The 19,887-nt window shown below is 44.5% G+C and overlaps 1 protein-coding gene across 1 annotated transcript in view; it reads left to right on the top strand.

Annotated features, from left to right (window-relative positions):
- The first annotated feature begins 17,236 nt into the window (after positions 1 to 17,236).
- Positions 17,237 to 19,887, top strand: part of TRPM8 (transient receptor potential cation channel subfamily M member 8) — a 50,368-nt gene continuing 47,717 nt past the window's right edge. Inside the window, exon 1 of the mRNA XM_069985197.1 lies at positions 17,237 to 17,352. Within this exon, the coding sequence (XP_069841298.1) occupies positions 17,237 to 17,352 (116 nt within the window). The remainder of the gene's footprint in view (positions 17,353 to 19,887) is intronic.

The following is a 19,887-nucleotide window of genomic DNA, read 5'->3' as shown; positions in this document are numbered from 1 at the left end:
ACTGATGACAGGTGGAGGCCCTAGCTATAGGTGAAGCCAGAGCCAGGGGTGTAGCCAGAGTTTCATGGGCCCCGGTGCAAAAGTTCAACTTGGGCCCCCACCAAGTCTGACATGGAACATGGGAAGCACAGTGTGTGGGAGGCATTGTACATGGGAGGTACAGTACATGGTAGGGACAGTAGTAAATGGGAAGCACACAAGAAGATGGGAGGTTCTGTGGTGGTCATGGTACCTCCGGTGTAGAGGCACGGCCGGTCACTTACCAGATGGTTAGCTGTGACACCACTCCTGTGGTGGCTGGCCGAGGTACAGCCCTGCCAGGTTGTAATTTGTTGTGACGCCAGTGCCGAATGGGCATACAGGTATGGTGGCACACCTGCTTTTATTTTAGTGGGCTGGCTATATCTTTTTCCCCTGTGGACAGTGGCCTGCCAGGCTGTTTCAAGGTCCCTTGGGCAAATGTCACGGTGGTCCGGAGTGAAGTAGTGACCCACCTGGACTATTGGCACTGTCACCCACAGAAATGGGAGATGACCCAAGGAAGGTGTATTGACTGTGTAGGTGCTTAGTAAAGAATCACAGAGTCCCGTTACAATAAATAAGATCTGTTTACTTAATATTGGAAGCAGGTAATACAGCTTGGCCTTGATAGGGTACTTTATACTTGATAGGCTAGATCTGTACTGAGAGAGGAGCAGAAGATACAGCCGTGCTGGCTGGGTTGCGTGTCGAGAGGTAGAAAGTTCAGAAGAGTATAGAGGAGGATGGCGAGCGAGTCCTAACCCAATTTAATACTGTGCTCTGCTGGAACTTCAGAGATATAAAGAAGAATAAGAAGAATACTTGATTGCCCACCAGTGTCGGGTGACCCATCCTATAGGGTGACACAAGTCTCAGATCTCAGAGTGGTCAGAGTTCTCTGATGACACCCACGCTGCAAGATAGAGTGCAAAGGCTTCTAGCAACTTTGCTCTATCCGGATCAGTTCCTTTATTTTTTTGTGGAGACTGTCCTGCACTGTGTTCCTCTGGTCCACGGCGTGCGTTAGGGTGATCCCTGACTTGTCCTCTCTAGTAGTGACTTAACACTGCATAGTGTGGAATAAGGTTGCTTGAAGACAAACAGGATCTAGGTACATGTGTTCTACGTCTAGACCATACATAGACTGGGGACCTGGCAGGAGCCAGGGCCCAACTTGGCTGCTGTAGGGAGCGTCCTAGCTTGCGTCCTTCCTCTACAGAATCTCAGGCAAAAGACCTCACACTTCTCTTACCCATGTGACTTCCTTCCTACAGCATGTGTAAACTTTGCTGTGAGTGGGTAATGAGTGCATGTAAAGAAGTTAAGAGAGAGACGATAGGTGAAGAGATGAGGAACTCTCATTGGCGTACAGATCCATGTGATACATAAACAAACAAACCCTTTATCTTCTACAGCCGTGCAATATCTAGGCATACGTACATGCAATAACCACATCTAGTGGTAAAACTTTGGTACTGCAACATTACCACTTAACTTAATAGTACAGGCTTTTGCAAAGGGTGTAACTAACAGCACCACTCATGGTGGGACACCACAGAACAGTAGAACAATGGAGGCACAGCAGTACAGCGGTGGCACAGCACTACATGGGAGGCACAGTAGTACACTATAGGGAGGCATAGTAGTACATGGGGGGGGGGATGCTGTTCTCCTGCTGCAGCTCTGCTTCTCCTGTTCCTCTCTGTCTACAAACACTTATCTGATAGCTCTTTGAAGCCAAAGCCAGGAACAGACTATAAACGGGAGCAGGTCATAGAGAAAAGATTTAGATTTCTCTTCTTTTCAAATCAATTCCTGGCTTTGCTGCCATGACAATGCAGTATTGCACGTTGCCTCAATTGTCCCTCTTTGGAAGTTTGAAGGTATGCTCAACCGGCTATGTCAGAAAAAGTAATAAAGTTATGGCTCTCTGGTTATGACAAAGCAAAAATACAAATCCTCCATTCCTTCAAACAGCTGATGAGCTGGGGTACTGGGAGTCAGAACTCAATCTGATGTTAGACCATCAATTTTTGCAGGGTGAATAAACCCCTTTACTTCTTAGACTTAAATGAAACTTGTCAGGTCCTGAGTGCCCCAAAAACTGACGGATGAACAATGTTCAGTGGCCTGTCATTGCACTTTATTCAGTGCCACACTTACTAAATAGTTTAGAGCACCTGCCTATGAAGAAGCAATGATATATGCTAGCGTATGCCATCACTTCCTTTAGTGGGAAATCTTCTTCAAGACCTTTTTGATATTTTATCTAGTAAACAGGAGCATATTAAAATCCACATCCGTCACCCATATTGATTGAAGTTTGTGGTTTTCTTGCAAGGAACATTTTAAGACACTATGCACGGTGGGTGCCCTGTGCCCACACAGTATGTGCAGTGAGGGTGCAGCTCCATCATTAATGGATTAGACAATTAGAAAGCTGGCTCTGATCTCTGGCTTGTGTTCCTTTCAGCTTTTAGCTTTACCCAGCGGTACAGCGGCCTTTGGGCTGAGCTCAGATTGTGGAGATTCCTGTTTCCTGTGTCTGACTTTGTGGGTTTGTGTCTAGAACAGAGAGAACTAAATATCTAATTGCCCACAAGAACAAGGGGAAAGTCATGCGAAAACAGCATGGCACAGCAAAGTAAATGCCGCTAGTAAATTCACCAAATACCCCACAATGGCCGTATCCACCAATACTTATGACATATAAGGGCCCTATTCCATGGGACAATAGTGCTAGTGATAAGCTCTTTTGTTGATGCTCGAAATACTCTAAATCGCCTGGAAAAAGTGCAAGTCAATTTCACTTCAGTAAGAAATACAGCTGTATTGTGTGCCAATAGCTGTTTTACTATTAAAGGATGAGTCTGGCCATTTAAAAAAATCTCACAGGTGGCAGGGAAGAACATAACAACCAATAAATTTCTTACCTCTCACCGCGCTCGCAATGTGCTGCATGACAGACTTTGGGACCCCCACCGGAAGGGGGAAAATGCCCGTCACGGCTGATGGACAGCCTGCTTATTCATTCAGTAACTGCAGCGGCGTCCTGCCCAGGTCATTTACTGGCTGAGCGGGCTCTACAGGAGATTATAATGGAGCCACGTCATAGAGGGGCCGGTGCCCGGGAATAGAATGGCGCCATACGTGGGAACCGGGCCGTGGTTCAAAACAAAGGACTGCAGCAAAGGCGCCGTTCTATCCGTGTGCAAAACTTAAAGCGAATGTACATTGGTGCATTCGCTTTAAACACATTTACTTTTCCTAGATTAAACCTGCTCAATTCCCAACCAGCGTTTGTACTTCGGAGCCATTCAACCATCCTCATTAGTTTCATATAGTTAAATGGAGCTGGAACATGCAAACCATGCGATCCCGCCTCCTTCACTGAGTGGCTGAGCGGACCTGAGACGTCACGTCTCGGGCCAGCGTCAGACACCCGGAAGCGGCCGGGAACCGGAGCGACGCGATGCGGGACCCGCCGCTGGAACCGGGGAGGTGAGTGGACGTCTTTTCTTTCAGCCACCTCCTCCCCGGCCATATGAAAAAATAGCCCCCATGCTGGACAACCCCTTTAAGCCTGTAGACTTTCAGGTCTGTTTCTTTTAATACATAAGTTGCATCCATGGATGCACAGATTTGGTAAATGGATACACAGGAATACAGATTTAGACAGTGGAATCAGGCAGTGGACCTGGTCAATGGGTACTATCTATGAAATAACTGGGCTGTGTGCAGTAGCGTCGCTAGGCATTAAGATTCGGGGCCAGTGCCCCAGATAGGAAGTTCACTGCCCCGAATCTTTTGCCTACTGATGTCATGCTACAGGGTCAGGGTAGTCGCACGGGGCGCCCGGCAGCGCCCCCGCACTCACGGCAGCTCACAGCAGCTCTCTCTCTCCCCTCTAGGCTGGACTTCACGGACAAACCGCATGCTGGGGGCACGCTGCTCCAGTGAGGACATCCGGCCCTTTATACATTGGAGGGATGGCCGCAGTGGCTCCACGCTCCTGCGACGCCTCTCTCCCCTCTAGAATTACGTCACCTGGCCTGTCCTACAGCCGGCGATATTGGCAACCAGCTGGTGAGTATTGTAACCTGGGGGATGTTAGCGGGGGGGTTGACTGTGTGCATGAGCATGGTGGCCAGGTGGGGTAGTGGGTATGTGTGTGGGGGGATGGTGGCCAGGTAGGATAGTGTGTGTGTATGGGGGGGTCAGGTGGGATAGTGTGTGTAGGGAGGGTCAGGTGGGGTTGTGGGGCAGGTTTATTGCAGGCAGAGGGGGGAACTTTATTACTATGGTGGGTAAAGCAGGCGCATTATTACTATATAAGGGCACAGCAGTGGGAGCATTTTTACTATGGGGGGACACAGCAAGGGGCATTATTACTATATGGGAGCACACTAGGGGCATTTTACAATGTGGGGCACAGCAGAGGACATTACTATATTTGGGTGAACAGCAGGAGCATTATTACTATATAGGGGGTACAGCAGGGGGACATTATTACTATATTGAGGACACAGCAGGGGGCATTATAAGTATATGGAGGGCACAGCAGGGGACATTATTACTATATTTGGGTGCACAGCAGGGGACATAATTACTATTTGGGTGCACAGCAGGAGGCATTATTACTATATGGAGTGCACAGGGGGTATTATTACGATATGGGGCACATTAGGGGCATTTTACAATGTGGGATAGCACAGCAGGGAGCATTATTACTATATTTGGGTGCAGAGCAGGGGGCTATTCTATATGGGAATGCTGCACAACAGGGGAGATATTCTATATGGGAATGTTCACAGCAGGGGGTATTCTATATGGGAGTGCTGCACAGCGGGGGGGGGCTATTCTATATCGGCATGCTGCACAGCAGGGGGGTATTTTATATGGGCATGCTGCACAGCAGGGGGTATTCTATATGGGTATGCTGCACAGCAGGGGGGTATTCTATATAGGGATGCTGCACAGCAGGGGGGTATTCTACATGGGGTTGCTGTACAGCAGGGGGAATATTCTATATGGAGATGCTGCACAGCAGAGGGGAGCATATATGGGGTCTGATGCACGGGGGCATATACTATATAGGGTGTGTTGCACAGGGGGCCAAATACTACATGAGGACTGCTGCATGGGGATCTATACTATATGGAGGCACAGTTGAGGCCTATAATTTATGCAGACACAGAGGGAAGGGGGGCTACTACTATGTGGGGGTAGAGAGAAGGCCTATACTATATGGAAGCACAGATAGGGCATGTAGGGCACAGAGGAGACCTAATTACTGTGTGTGCTGGAGCAAGAAGCCTAAAAGGTTTTTCCTAGCAGATTCTGAAGAGAAGGTTTATGGCTTGGGCCAAATGGAAAAGAATGAGAAAAGTGAGGGACTCTGATCAGAGTATCCGTCAACTGTGAGTCACATATATATATATATATATATATATACACACACACACACATATATAGTGTGTGTGTAACGTCAGCTCAGAAGTCAACTCTGGGCCCATGCCCCGGATGTTTTAGGACCCTAGCAACACCCCTGGCTGTGTGTATATATTAGTGCATTTGCTTATGGCTTGGGTATGCTTGACAAAAGCTGTACAGTATTGTTCAGTGAAAACATCACAATTGTGAATTAAACCATTTCTTCTGGTGTGGTGTGGTCTTGCTCTAGTCGTTTGTTTCCTGGGAAATGTAATGGTTATAGCAAAGAATTGTACAGTACTCTGATCTAGGAAAAACTAACAGTAGAACTGCCTTAGGGGAGCTCAGCTAAACCATGGGGAAGGGATGATTCTGCATAAAGACTTATTGATGGTTTCCAGTAATGATTAGCAGAATCATGATTGTAGCTCTGGAATAAAGCATGTCACTCAAGATCAGGACAAGAGTAATAGGAAATGCATTACAAATAATATTCCCGTCCTGTTAAAAAGCAGGACCCTGGTGGATGACAGTTTGCACCTTTTGATTGTATGGCATCCTGTTCTACCATACTATTTCACTTCTATTTATTTCTTAATAGAATTTGCAACTGACTTTAATACCAAATCTGTTGATCTTAAAGCGTAGAGTTTGTCTCCTGTGCATCTTGCAAAGATTGGTGCGAGAAGATGCAGCTGATGCTTGGTGGAGGCAACCTTCTGACACCCACAGGCCCTTTTGTGATGAACAGGACTTGTGCACAAAACTTTCTGGGGATAAGACAGTTTCCTGGGCAACTGTACCACCTAATATCACCTGCTTCTCCCACACAGATCTTTGTAGAATGGATGGGAGACGAACTCTGAACTTATAGTTTCAAAAGTTTTTCTTGATTGCTTTTAAGAACATTTTTTTCGGTATAAAATAGGATGTTTTAGCAGAATGCATAAACATGATGTCAACCTAGCATGACTGCTCTGCACTCTTGCCGAGAAAAAACTGGACACCCCTTTAAGCAGTCATATCATAACTACAGATACATCCATTGTTGTAAGAGTGCACAGGTGTTTGGGGTATTGTATATTAGGAATTGCAGCAGGATCCTTTCTTTTTAAGTTAAAAGGGTTGTCTGGGGAGCAGAAAAGTTCATATCTGTTCTATTCTATTTCTATTTAAGGGGGTACTTTGACCCTTTAATTTTGATGAAGTCATCAAAGATGTCATTGACGATGTCATCGATTACATCATTGATGAGGTAATCGAATCGATGATGTCCTCGATGATAATATCTCGCCGATGATGTAATTGATGATGTCATCGATGATATCTCATCAATGATGTCACCAATGATGTCAGATGCCATCGATGATCAATAATTAATTATGTAATTTATGTCATCGGATCGATGATGTCATCAGGTCAATGATGTAATCAATTATGTCATTGATCCGATTACATCATCAATGATATCATCAACCCGATGCTATAATCATTGACATCATCAATGACATCTTTGATCTGATGACATCATCAATAACATCACTGATGACTTCATTGATCTGATGCCATCATCATTGACATCATTAATGACATTATCGATCTGATGACATCATCGATGACATCATGCATTCAATGACATCATCGATTACATCTTGAATGACATAACTGATCTGACGACATAATCGTTTCAATTACATAATCGATGCATCTGCTCCCTTCTCATCTTGTAAAGTACACCTTCTAATACGAGCATAAAGAGAAAGTGAGCACTGTGGAGTAGAACAGCTATGACAATTTCTTCTCCCCGAACAACCCCTTTAAGCCTCTTTACTGTAGCCAAAATATGTTGCTTGTAAAGAACAGGCATTCTGAATTAGAAAGAAAAGCAGTGTCTATGAGATATTTTTACATCCCAGGACAGGGAAAGGTGGGGAAGGCAGAAAACAGTGAGAGCATCAGTAAATAATTGATCTAAATTAATGAGCAATAAAGGAGACATCTCCTCAGCCAGGAGTTTTTACGGGAAGTATCATCTATATTTCATGTGCCTGTGTTTCTCCTCCCGCTGTGCCATTTTTATAGCATGAACACTGCCAGCGGTTTCAGGCACAGTGCCATCCTAAAGCAGACAGGCACTGATTGTTCTTTCTGTTATTGACATATCTCCCCTTTATTCTAGTATATATTTAGTCATGTCACAAATTTCATTACTGATAATAACATGTATTACTGGTAAATGGCAAATGAAGGTATGAGAAATGGCTTCATCCCGAATATGTAGCATGGAATGTTTTGAAACTTTTGAAACTAAAGATATACAGAGTTGATTTCTTCTATTGCCCACAATGAAATACATTTTCCATGTTTATTTCATTTTATAGCAGTATATTGAATGTAGCTTCTTCCATTTCCAATAGCCATCCTACTGTTTAGTGTTGTAGTTCAGTGATAGTGGTAAGGAGTGTTCTAGAAGTAAAAGTTAGATGACCATAGATGAGCTCAATGATTGCTCACTAAGGGTATGTTCACACTGAGGAATAGGCGAGAAATGAAAGTTTTCTGCTTTAAATTTCTTCTTCAGCTCTGGTGGAATAGGCGTGGAATTCGAGGAGCATTTGAGCAAAATTTGATTGTCATTCAAGCGGAATACGAGGGAAAGCGGAAATTTGAAGCCCCAATGACTTCTATGGGATTTATCTAGTGGAATCCATCTTCTTTGTGCGGAAAGCGGAGCCACGGCGGATCCTTCAAAACAGAGTTCTTGGCACCTCTTCATAAAATTATGAAGTTCTCAGGCCGGAAGCCTCATGTAGCAGTGTCATTCATTCCTTGCCAGTTATAAGTAAACCATTTATCATCTGGATACCCAGTATAGGTCCCATGGTTATATCATGACTCCTTCTCCTGAATTATTATTAAATGCGGCTCTTTCCGATACCATGGGCATGTTTCAGAATATCAATAAAGCTATTCATTGTAAAACTCACCTCTAATCACATTATAATGGGAAAAGCTAATTGTTAAAGGGCACGCTATATCCCGCAACTGGACTGTTAATAGTCTTCACTTGGCACGTACAAGATTTGCATTTTACTAAGAAGACTCCAGCATTACACCAGGGATATTTTATAGTCTAATGTAACATTTCATTATCGTGATGCATCCCGTTATTTAATGATAACTTCTCTGTATTAATGTAACAAGTGGCGTCCACTTGTCTAGCACAAAAAAAAAAATAAGAGACCACACCAATTTTTTCTTAAATTTGATTCCAGTGTTTGCTGAATTCCATCGCAGACACATCTCATTCAAGTTATTGAGGTGCTGATCACTCAAACCAAGTCTTATTGAGCAAGCAATAGTATGTATTTTGTTATTGAACCTGCAGAATGGCAAAAGCAGTGCTAGTAGTATACGAGAAGTAAGTGTAATCCAAAAATTTATACTACAGGCCATGCCAAAGAGTTTTTTTTTTTTTTAAAAAGAAAAATTCTGAGTGAGGAATACATAGGTTCAATTTTAGATTTAATGGCAGAGGGATAAACTGAGTGTCAGATTTCTTCCATTCTTAATATTTTAGGGCAGTGGTCAAGAATGGAAAGGCCTCTCTGCTGACAGTGACGGCTGCCATCTCATTTGGATGACATCAAGTGACCTACAAAGAGAATGGCAATCGGGAGTTGGGGTGAAATATATGAGTAAATCAGTTTGAAACAGACTTCTAGAGGAGGGGCTAAAGTCATTCAAAGCTAAAAGAAAAATCCTTCATCAATGAGAAGCAAAGAAGAGACAAGCTGAAGTTTACAAAGACCATAAGGATTGAACCATAGAGCACTGGAGTAAGGCCATCTTCCTTGATGGGTCCAATTTTCTGCCTTTTCCAACACCAGATCATGTAATGGTACGAAGGAGACCTGGAGAGACCTATAAGCCACAGTGTTTCACATTCCCTGTGAATTTGTTGGAGGATGGAGGATGGGTGATGATTTGGAGGTCTTTCAGCAAAGTTGGAATTTCAAGGTGATTTGAAATATTCCACTAAATATTGATTTCTGGACTTAGCTGGAATATTAGTACTGTTTTCATTTCTAATTATTAGTTGAGGTCTTATATTACCTTAAAGGGGTTATCCAGGCTTAGAAAAACATGGCCTCTTCCAGACGAGCACAACTCTTGTCTCCAGTTAGGTGGAGTTTTGCAGTTAGACTTATTCACTTCAAGGAAACTGAGTTGCAAACCCACACCTAAACTGGAGTGGTACTGGTTCTGGAAGAAAGAGATAATGATTTGTTTCTAAGCCTTGTTTAGGGGAGGTGATATGGTCCCACTGAAGAGCCCGCCCCCAGTGCATACAGCCATTTTCTGCTCACTGCTCTCTTTCTGTGTGCTTGCTTGCATGCTGCTATTTAGATTATTTAGATAGGTAGTTAGAAAGGTGTTTAGCAAGCTTAGGGACAAGCTTAGACTTAGTTACCTAGCATTTTCCTATCAGTAGACAGCAATACTTAGGCTTGGTATTTCTGGCTGCATCTTGGATTTGCTAATTGATATTCAGTGCTCTAAAATCCATTTTTGTCAGTTTTCATTGCTGCATAATAGTCGCCACCAGGGGCGTTGCTAGGGTCCTAAAACATCCGGGGCCCGGGCCCTCTGAGTTTCTCTCCCCTGTTTCTCTCCTCCATGCTTTTCTCCCCTCTTTCTCTCCCCCATGCTTTTCTCCCCTCTTTCTCTCCCCCATTTTTCTCTCCCCCATGCTTATCTCCCGTTTCTCTCCCCCGTTTTTCTCTCCCCCATGCTTATCTCCCCTCTTTCTCTCCCCCATGCTTTCTCCCCTGTTTCTCTCCCCCATACTTTCTCCCCTGTTTCTCTCCCCCATGCTTTCTCCCCTGTTTCTCTCCCCCATGCTTTTCTCCCCTGTTTCTCTCCCCTGTTTCTCTCCCCATGGTTATCTCTCCTGTTTCTCTCCTCCATTTCTCTCCTCTGTTACTTTCTCCCCTGTTTCTCTCCTCCATTCTTTCTCCCGTTTGTCTCCCCCATTCTTTCTCCCCTGTTTCTCTCCCCCATGCTTTTCTCCCCTGTTTCTCTCCCCCATTTCTCTCCTCTGTTACTTTCTCCCCTGTTTCTCTCCCCCATGCTTTTCTCCCCTGTTTCTCTCCCCCATGCTTTCTCCCCTGTTTCTCTCCCCCATGCTTTCTCCCCTGTTTCTCTCCCCCATGCTTTTCTCCCCTGTTTCTCTCCCCCATGCTTTCTCCCCTGTTTCTCTCCCCTGTTTCTCTCCCCATGGTTATCTCTCCTGTTTCTCTCCTCCATTTCTCTCCTCTGTTACTTTCTCCCCTGTTTCTCTCCTCCATTCTTTCTCCCGTTTGTCTCCCCCATTCTTTCTCCCCTGTTTCTCTCCCCCATGCTTTTCCCCCTGTTTCTCTCCCCCATTTCTCTCCTCTGTTACTTTCTCCCCTGTTTCTCTCCCCCATGCTTTTCTCCCCTGTTTCTCTCCCCCATACTTTCTCCCCTGTTTCTCTCCCCCATGCTTTCTCCCCTGTTTCTCTCCCCCATGCTTTTCTCCCCTGTTTCTCTCCCCCATGCTTTTCTCCCCTGTTTCTCTCCCCCATGCTTTTCTCCCCTGTTTCTCTCCTCCATGCTTTTCTCCCCTTTCTCTCCCCCATGCTTTTCTCCCCTGTTTCTCTCCCCCATGCTTTTCTCCCCTCTTTCTCTCCTCCATGCTTTTCTCCCCTCTTTCTCTCCCCCATGCTTTTCTCCCCTGTTTCTCTTCCCCATGCTTTTCTCCCCTCTTTCTCTCCTCCATTTCTCTCCTCTGTTACTTTCTCCCCTGTTTCTCTCCCCCATGCTTTTCTCCCCCATGGCTTTTCTCCCCTGTTTCTCTCCCCCATGCTTTTCTCCCCTGTTTCTCTCCCCCATTTCTCTCCCCCATGCTTTTCTCCCCTCTTTCTCTCCTCCATGCTTTTCTCCCCTCTTTCTCTCCCCCATGCTTTTCTCCCCTCTTTCTCTCCCCCATGCTTTTCTCCCCTCTTTCTCTCCTCCATGCTTTTCTCCCCTCTTTCTCTCCTCCATGCTTTTCTCCCCTCTTTCTCTCCTCCATGCTTTTCTCCCCCATGCTTTTCTCCCCTCTTTCTCTCCCCCATGCTTTTCTCCCCTCTTTCTCTCCCCCATGCTTTTCTCCCCTGTTTCTCTCCTCCATGCTTTTCTCCCCTGTTTCTCCCCCTCCATGCTTTTCTCCCCTTTCTCTCCCCCATGCTTTTCTCCCCTTTCTCTCCCCCATGCTTTTTTCCCCTGTTTCTCTCCCCCATGCTTTTCTCCCCTGTTTCTCTCCCCCGTGCTTTTCTCCCCTCTTTCTCTCCCCCATGCTTTCTCCCCTGTTTCTCTCCCCCATGCTTTTCTCCCGTTTCTCTCCTCCATGCTTTTCTCCCCTGTTTCTCTCCCCCATGCTTTTCTCCCCTGTTTCTCTCCCCCATGCTTTTCTCCCCTGTTTCTCTCCCCCATGCTTTCTCCCCTGTTTCTCTCCCCCATGCTTTCTCCCCTGTTTCTCTCCCCCATGCTTTCTCCCCTGTTTCTCTCCCCCATGCTTTCTCCCCTGTTTCTCTCCCCCATGCTTTTCTCCCCTCTTTCTCTCCCCCATGCTTTTCTCCCCTCTTTCTCTCCCCCATGCTTTTCTCCCCTGTTTCTCTCCCCCATTTCTCTCCTCTGTTTCTCTCCCCCATGCTTTCTCCCCTGTTTCTCTCCCCCATGCTTTCTCCCCTGTTTCTCTCCCCCATGCTTTCTCCCCTGTTTCTCTCCCCCATGCTTTTCTCCCCTCTTTCTCTCCCCCATGCTTTTCTCCCCTCTTTCTCTCCCCCATGCTTTTCTCCCCTGTTTCTCTCCCCCATTTCTCTCCTCTGTTACTTTCTCCCCTGTTTCTCTCCCCCATGCTTTTCTCCCCTGTTTCTCTCCCCCATGCTTTTCTCCCCTGTTTCTCTCCCCCATGCTTTTCTCCCCTGTTTCTCTCCCCCATTTCTCTCCTCTGTTACTTTCTCCCCTGTTTCTCTCCCCCATGCTTTTCTCCCCTGTTTCTCTCCCCCATGCTTTTCTCCCCTGTTTCTCTCCCCCATGCTTTTCTCCCCTCTTTCTCTCCCCCATGCTTTTCTCCCCTCTTTCTCTCCCCCATGCTTTTCTCCCCTCTTTCTCTCCCCCATGCTTTTCTCCCCTGTTTCTCTCCCCCATGCTTTTCTCCCCTGTTTCTCTCCCCCATGCTTTTCTCCCCTCTTTCTCTCCTCCATGCTTTTCTCCCCTCTTTCTCTCCCCCATGCTTTTCTCCCCTGTTTCTCTCCCCCATGCTTTTCTCCCCTCTTTCTCTCCTCCATGCTTTTCTCCCCTCTTTCTCTCCTCCATGCTTTTCTCCCCCATGCTTTTCTCCCCTCTTTCTCTCCCCCATGCTTTTCTCCCCTCTTTCTCTCCTCCATGCTTTTCTCCCCTCTTTCTCTCCTCCATGCTTTTCTCCCCTGTTTCTCTCCCCCATGCTTTCTCCCCTGTTTCTCTCCCCATGCTTTCTCCCCTCTTTCTCTCCCCCATGCTTTTCTCCCCCATGCTTTTCTCCCCTGTTTCTCTCCCCCATGCTTTTCTCCCCTCTTTCTCTCCCCCATGCTTTTCTCCCCTCTTTCTCTCCCCTGTTTCTCTCCTCCATGCTTTCTCCCCTCTTTCTCTCCCCTGTTTCTCTCCCCCATGCTTTCTCCCCTCTTTCTCTCCCCCATGCTTTCTCCCCTCTTTCTCTCCCCCATGCTTTTCTCCCCTGTTTCTCTCCCCCATGCTTTTCTCCCGTTTCTCTCCCCCCTTGCTTCTCTCCCCCTGTGCTTCTCGCCCGTTTCTCTCCCCCCGTGCCTGCTCACCTCCTCCTAGATCGCGGCTGCTGTTGTCCGCCTCACCTACCGTAGCGGCCGGAGGTGCTCCTACAACTCAATCAGCTCAGAGCGGGAGCGTGGGGACGCTGCGGTGGGCCGTAGCGCACGCGTTAATTGGATACGTGCACCACGGCCCACCGCAGCGGCCCCACACTCCCGTTTTCCGCTGATTGGATGGAGGAGCGTGTCCGGGCGCTGCGGGCGGCCAGTAGGTAAGGAGGAGGAGAGCAGCAGCTGCAATCTGCGAGCCGGATGCGGCCACCAAAAGAGCCGCATCTGGCTCGCAAGAGCGGGGCAGAAGAGATCCGGGGCAGCAGGCATTTTATTCGGGGCATGAGCCCCGAATAAAACTGCCTAGCGACGCCACTGGTCGCCACATCTGTTATACAAATTAATCTATCGTACATAGGCGTTGCTTGGTGAAATTTATCCTAAAAGAGTACAAGTTTATTTTAATCAGTTTACATTGGTGAATATTTAAAAAAAATAATAATGTCTTTACATCTCTTATACAAATTAATCAATTGTACATAGGGGTTGCTTAGTGAAATTTATCCTGAGTGGGTACGTGTCTATTTTTGTTAGTTGTGGGGGTGAAATAACTTTCAAATATACTGTGTGTTATTTGTCATACAGATATTCATCCAGGAAGTTCTCTCTGTTACTAAAAAGTGTAATTTTCACATCTTTTAAGTGCACCTAACGCTGAAATATACTAGTGCCTTGTTGTGATAATAAATAAATAAATATATATATATATATATATATATATATATATATATATACTTTTTGTATTTTTTATTACATATATCTTGTGCCATGCGCAGAGCTATCATATTTTGCTTTTGAACTTGGTGAGAACTAGAGGTGGTAAGCAAGCAACGACAGGCATAGGGAGATAGAGATGTCCGCCAATGGTACTGCCATCTAATCCACTCCAGCCTGTAGAGGCTGCTACCGCTGCACCCCCTATAGCTATGCCACTGCTTGTAAGCTGTCCTCCTCTTTTCAGTTATCCATTGAAAAAAATGCGATATTTTACCCTCTTAATATTTTTCTGTCATTCTTAGAGCAAAATTTTCTTCTTTAAGTTGTTTCATGTCTCCAGTTGATTCTTCTGGACGGTAACCCCAGCTTCTTCTTACCTGTATAGGTATAAAAAATTAACCCGAACATCTCCCATTGACTTTAATGGGGTTCAAGTTCGAGTCGAATTTCTACCCGAACACCACTACTGTTCGAAGTTCGACTCAAACCCGAACATTTTACTGTTCACTCATCACTATTGATAAATGACCCCTATTGTACTTATTGCTGAGGTGATTTGTTATCATGGGATTTGTTGATTGTAGGAAGGCATGCTTTTTCCATACCCTGAGGGCAATTGGCTCCTACATCATGCCTTTAGTAATAAACATTTTAGGATAATGGGTTGAACTGGATGGACATGAGTTTTTTTTTAACCTTTCTTAATCTTACTATGTATTATAGTCAGCATATCAAGTGCTTTCAACTTTCTTCGAGCCAGAAGCTCTGTACATAGAAATCAATGTACACAGCTTCTGTTCTAGGATCCGTGCAGAAGGAAGATGCAGAGCCAATTCTCTCAGTTTTCTGTCTGCCCTTGGCTGTTGTATTTCAGTAAACTGTATATTGGAGAGGCGGAGGATTTGAGGTGCATAAATGTAGTTGTCCTGCAATAGAGGAGATGTTTCATTAACATCTCTGTGGAATAGTTGGCAGCAAACATTTGTGCTTACATTTACAGTAATTGTAGGAGAAGGGTCTGTGCTATGCAATGCTTAATCTGTGTCATCTCTCTTATTTAAGTGCCAATGACAAAGTCTGTGTCTTAAAGTGTACATGCTGTTTTAGGTATTTTCTCGGTATAAACTGTAATTTGTGTGTACGTGGGGAGTAACGATGTTTCTTGCTGTTATATACTCTGTATGTGGCATTTTCACCACTTTTTCCCTTTAAAGACTTAATCTCTAATTGTCTTTGAGTTAGTGGAGCCTAACATCTATGGCTTCCATACACAGAACATGCACCTAAGAGGAAATCCTACTTTTCTATGTCTGTATACTTACCTTTTTGCATTTTTCTGTATTTTATTTTTTAGGGTGCCTTCACACGTACCGGCTTTGCAGCAGATTTCACGCTGCGAATTTGCAGTGAAATCCACTGCGGATCCAGTCCTATTCATCCCTATGAGAATACATACTCGCAATGGAATTGACATCCCTCTGAGTATGTAAATAACCCCCCCCCCCGCCGGCCGGAGACTACATAACCTGTTCCCCGCTCCGGCTTGCTTCGGGGGGTCCCCAGCTTATGCCAATCAGCCACTGAATCAGCCGTGTACCCCCGAAGCAAGCCGGAGCGGGGAGGGAGTGATGTATTCTCTGGCTGAGGGGGGTTAATTTAATGCGAGTATGTATTCTCATAGGGATGAACAGGACTGGATCTGCAGCGGATTTCATTGTGAATTCCCATCGTGATATCCGCTGCGGATCAGGTACGTGTGAAGGCACCCTTATACTCCCAGGTACCTTTTTTCCTCTCTCCACTCAATTTTCATAGTGTCCTTTTATTAACTGATAAAAAAAAAGGTAAGATCAGCTTTTACCTTCAGAACCTACCTAATTTCTACAAAGTGTAAATTCATTCATTATGTGTCCCTTTGAGGTGGCATCATGCATCCATGTATTTCACAACCCCTGCCAACTGGGACTTATTATACTCATTAATGCTTTTACAGCTTTCATGTCAGTGACCGTCACCAACACTGATGTGACTCATATTCTGGCTCTGGCCAACAACCCAAACCTGTCATTTTGATATTAATTAAAACTGTTCGTTCTTTGTTTTTTGATTTCTTGGGTACTCTATAGATCATGATGCAGCAAAAAATCCTGACGACATTCATAAACCAGCACATGTAATTCTGCTAAATTTGCCAAGTACAATTTTGACATAGACATGAATAATATAACAACGGGGTTTATACTCATTCAACAGTCTCATGACCCCTGAGACATGGTCACTTACTCATCCTCACCCATTTTGGGTATACTCAGGCAATTTCCGTATTTTTTTTTATGATTTTGTATGTGCCTTTTAACTTCACAATAAAATCATAAAATCAATCAGCTCATTTTATGATCCAGATTAACTGCGTTCTCTTGCAAAATATCTTAAGACCTTGAGAATAATCTTCATGTTTTCATTGGTTTGCATTTATTTGCTGTGTTCTCTACTTTTTTCTCTAGAATTTTCATCTTGTACTCATACCAGGGTGCTTTGCCTGAGGCAGTGCCAACACAATGTCTCTGCCAGCGGGCGATGGGACCATAGGGAGTATAAGCAGCCAGGAAGGAAGGAAGGAAGGAAGAAAGAAGTGCAGAGAAATAGAGGGAAGCTGAGCAGATCACAGCAGAAAGTCTTTGATGAGAAGACAGGTACATTGAGTTTACAGGAACACAGGACTGATTTGGATGAAAGGCTTTCTGTAGTATGATTCAGTGACAGTGGCAGAGATCATGGGTGTGTAGGACTGCTGGAGAAGATTAGGTGAGTTCCTTGCACTTCTCTATTACAGATTGTAAGAGTACAATAACTGGTTCTAGAGTTTTAAAAATCTTTAATTTTGTTAGTGTAAAGTCCAAAGATAAGATAATGTTCATGCACAAATTTAGGCTGTAAGCTAGTATAAAAGTAATCTTTATCATCCTGCAAAAATTGATTGATGTAAATAGTTACGGGTTGGGGGAAAAAGTTGTCATTGTCAGATTTAAGAAGGATTTAAATTGTTTTCTTTTCCTAATTTTCCTTTGCTTACTTGCACTTACTTCATTTCTAGGTTATTTTCTGTTTTTGCTTCCAACTGTGTAATGACTGTGAGACAAAACACCAGAAGATGGAGCCGGGAGTTTGTACCTCACACAGAGATCAGATCTGGTTCCAGCTCCCGAGAGAGGTCTCAGTCCAGGGAAAGACCCCGACAGAGGCAAGTTTTTTCTTTATGTGCTTTATCGCTTTTCAATGTGTCTGTCTTTTTTATCTTGCTTATTGGAATCATTTATATTGTACAGTTCATGAACGTTTCTGGGTTAACTAAATAACAATGTAACGAACTGCAAAAAAAAAAAAAATAATAATAAAAAAAAAAAAAAAAATATATATATATATATATATATATATATATAGTTTAACAAGGAATATGTAAATGACATATTCTGCAATTCACAAAAGGTAAAATGAATTTGACCGGTTACAATCAGTATCTGTATAGATCTGACTGCTAAAGGCAAAAGTCAATGTCCATCAATCATGCATGGATGCAAACCTATAAGACTAGACAGATAATGTGCAACAAGCTAGTGTGTGTGACCATGAGCATAGACGCAGGACAGGCAATTGCTATGTGGACATGGAGAATTGGTGCCTGAGATTAGGTTGCTGCATCTTACCTCTCATGAGTCCTAAGAATCCATGAAAAGTTCTTCCTCTCTAGAAAACCTACAACATTAGCTAAAAAGGAGACCAACCTCCTTAAAATTATGTTTGTCACCGGCCCTATAAACCCCCTACTTTTCCTTATCACAGGCCCTTTACTTAATTTCTATGTGATTTTGCCCCTCCACGTCTGTCGTGTTAAAAAACCTTACCTTTAGCTATACATCCTAGCCTATTGTCCTGAGGAGTGCCAAGTTATGGCCCCTTGCTGGGTGTTAATTGCTGATAATGCATATAATGTTAAAGGCATCCCTAAACATTTCATACAGGGAAATTCATAAATCCCATCTGTTTCATCTAAGGATTTAAATTTTTTAGCAAGTCTCCTGTAATTATGAATGACATTATAACTCAAACGGTTAAATCCCACCAATTCTTTTACTGTTTAGCGCGCTGTACATTTTTTTTTAACTGTATAAATGTCCATATTGTATAAACTTCTATTTTTTGGTGGTGGAGGGGCCTAGTGCCCGGCAATCAGATGATTACCACTGTAGCTGCCATATTTAAAGAGGAGCTTTGGCCAGTCCTAAAAAAAATACTTTTTATCATTATATACCCTAAATTACTCTAATTCCACTGTTTTTTTTATTTCTTGCCTTGCCCTACTGTTTCTGAGATATAGTGATTTTGCTATTTGGTTGACTATCTGTACTTTTTCCATAGATAGTCAGATGTGCGGGAACAATTTTGCAAAATAGGTGGTAAATATTCAGTTACAGGCTTGGACAGGCACACTGGGGAACCGGGGAATCTCCCGGTTGGCCCCAAGCTAAAGTGGGCCCCCCCCCCCCCAAAAGGATGCAAAACTTGGCCCACAGGGCTGGTGTCAGCACCTGGTGGGCCCCCTGTTCCTGGGGTGACCTCTCATTCGCCGGGTGCTGCGCCTACTCCATTAAATGAAAGTGGTCCAACAAGCACATGCAGTTACATGCAGTGATATTATTGACAGACAGAGGAACTATAGGCTCCCCATCCTGTCAATCACTCTTGTGACCACAGGCAGTGTTATGCCAGCGGTCACAAGAGTGCATTCTCACCAACTAAGCTCCTGCAGCACAGGAGTGACATTACTTGTGCGCCAAAGGTCAGCTGCAGAATGGAGAACAGCAGGAGATGCTGCCAGACTGCACAGAAGCCAGGTGAGTACTGGTGTTTTTTAAATTCAATATTACAGAGGGGGATACTAAAAGGGGGGGGGGGGGCTGGCTCTCACTAATACATAAGGAATACTGTCTACTGGGGAAGCTAACTAGGGGGGAGATTACCTGTAGGTGTGCCTACATGATACTATAAACAGGGGGCCTACCTGCATGGAGGGACCTAATATTATAGGGGGATCATTGAGGGGGCAAACTACTATATGGAGGCACAGAGGACCTAAATGTTTACAGAGTGGGCATAACTACTGTCTAGGAGCAAAGGGAGGCCTATCTACTATATGGAGGCATGGACGAGCTCCATGGGGGCAAAAAGTAACCTATCTACCATATAGGGCCACAGAGGGGTCTAACTACTAGATGGGTTACAGAGAGGGTTTATCTACTATAGGGGGCATAGATGGGGGATTTTCTATTATATGAGGGCACAGAGGGTGCCTGTCTGTTATTTGAGGGCACAGAAGGGTTTACCTACTACATGGGGCAAAAAGTGTGAACTGTTACTGTCGGGAGCAATACACCTGGAGAAATTGTATACAGGTAAAGATGGTGGTGGACCAAAGACCCTAAAATGTTTGTCTGGCAGATTCTGTGGAGTCATCACCAGGAGGTCTTCATGATGGCTGAGCCAGAGGGAGAAAAAATAAAAGTAAATGACTCCAATCAGAGAAGAGTTAATGTGAGTCACTGGATGTAACTGCACAGTAACCACTTATATGGCGTGCACAACCTTTGTACCAATAGTATCTACCTCTATATAGGTCAGTATATGGAGGGATAGTGGTCTTTGTATAGTGGATTTTATTTAGTAATGGCATGGTGTTATTAGTCACTATGTGGTGGTGATATTTTTGTATATAATGGTA

Source organism: Dendropsophus ebraccatus, chromosome 9, assembly GCF_027789765.1.
Source record: "Dendropsophus ebraccatus isolate aDenEbr1 chromosome 9, aDenEbr1.pat, whole genome shotgun sequence".
NCBI classification, from domain to species: Eukaryota; Metazoa; Chordata; class Amphibia; order Anura; family Hylidae; genus Dendropsophus; species Dendropsophus ebraccatus.
This window is presented reverse-complemented; position numbering and strand designations above follow the sequence as displayed.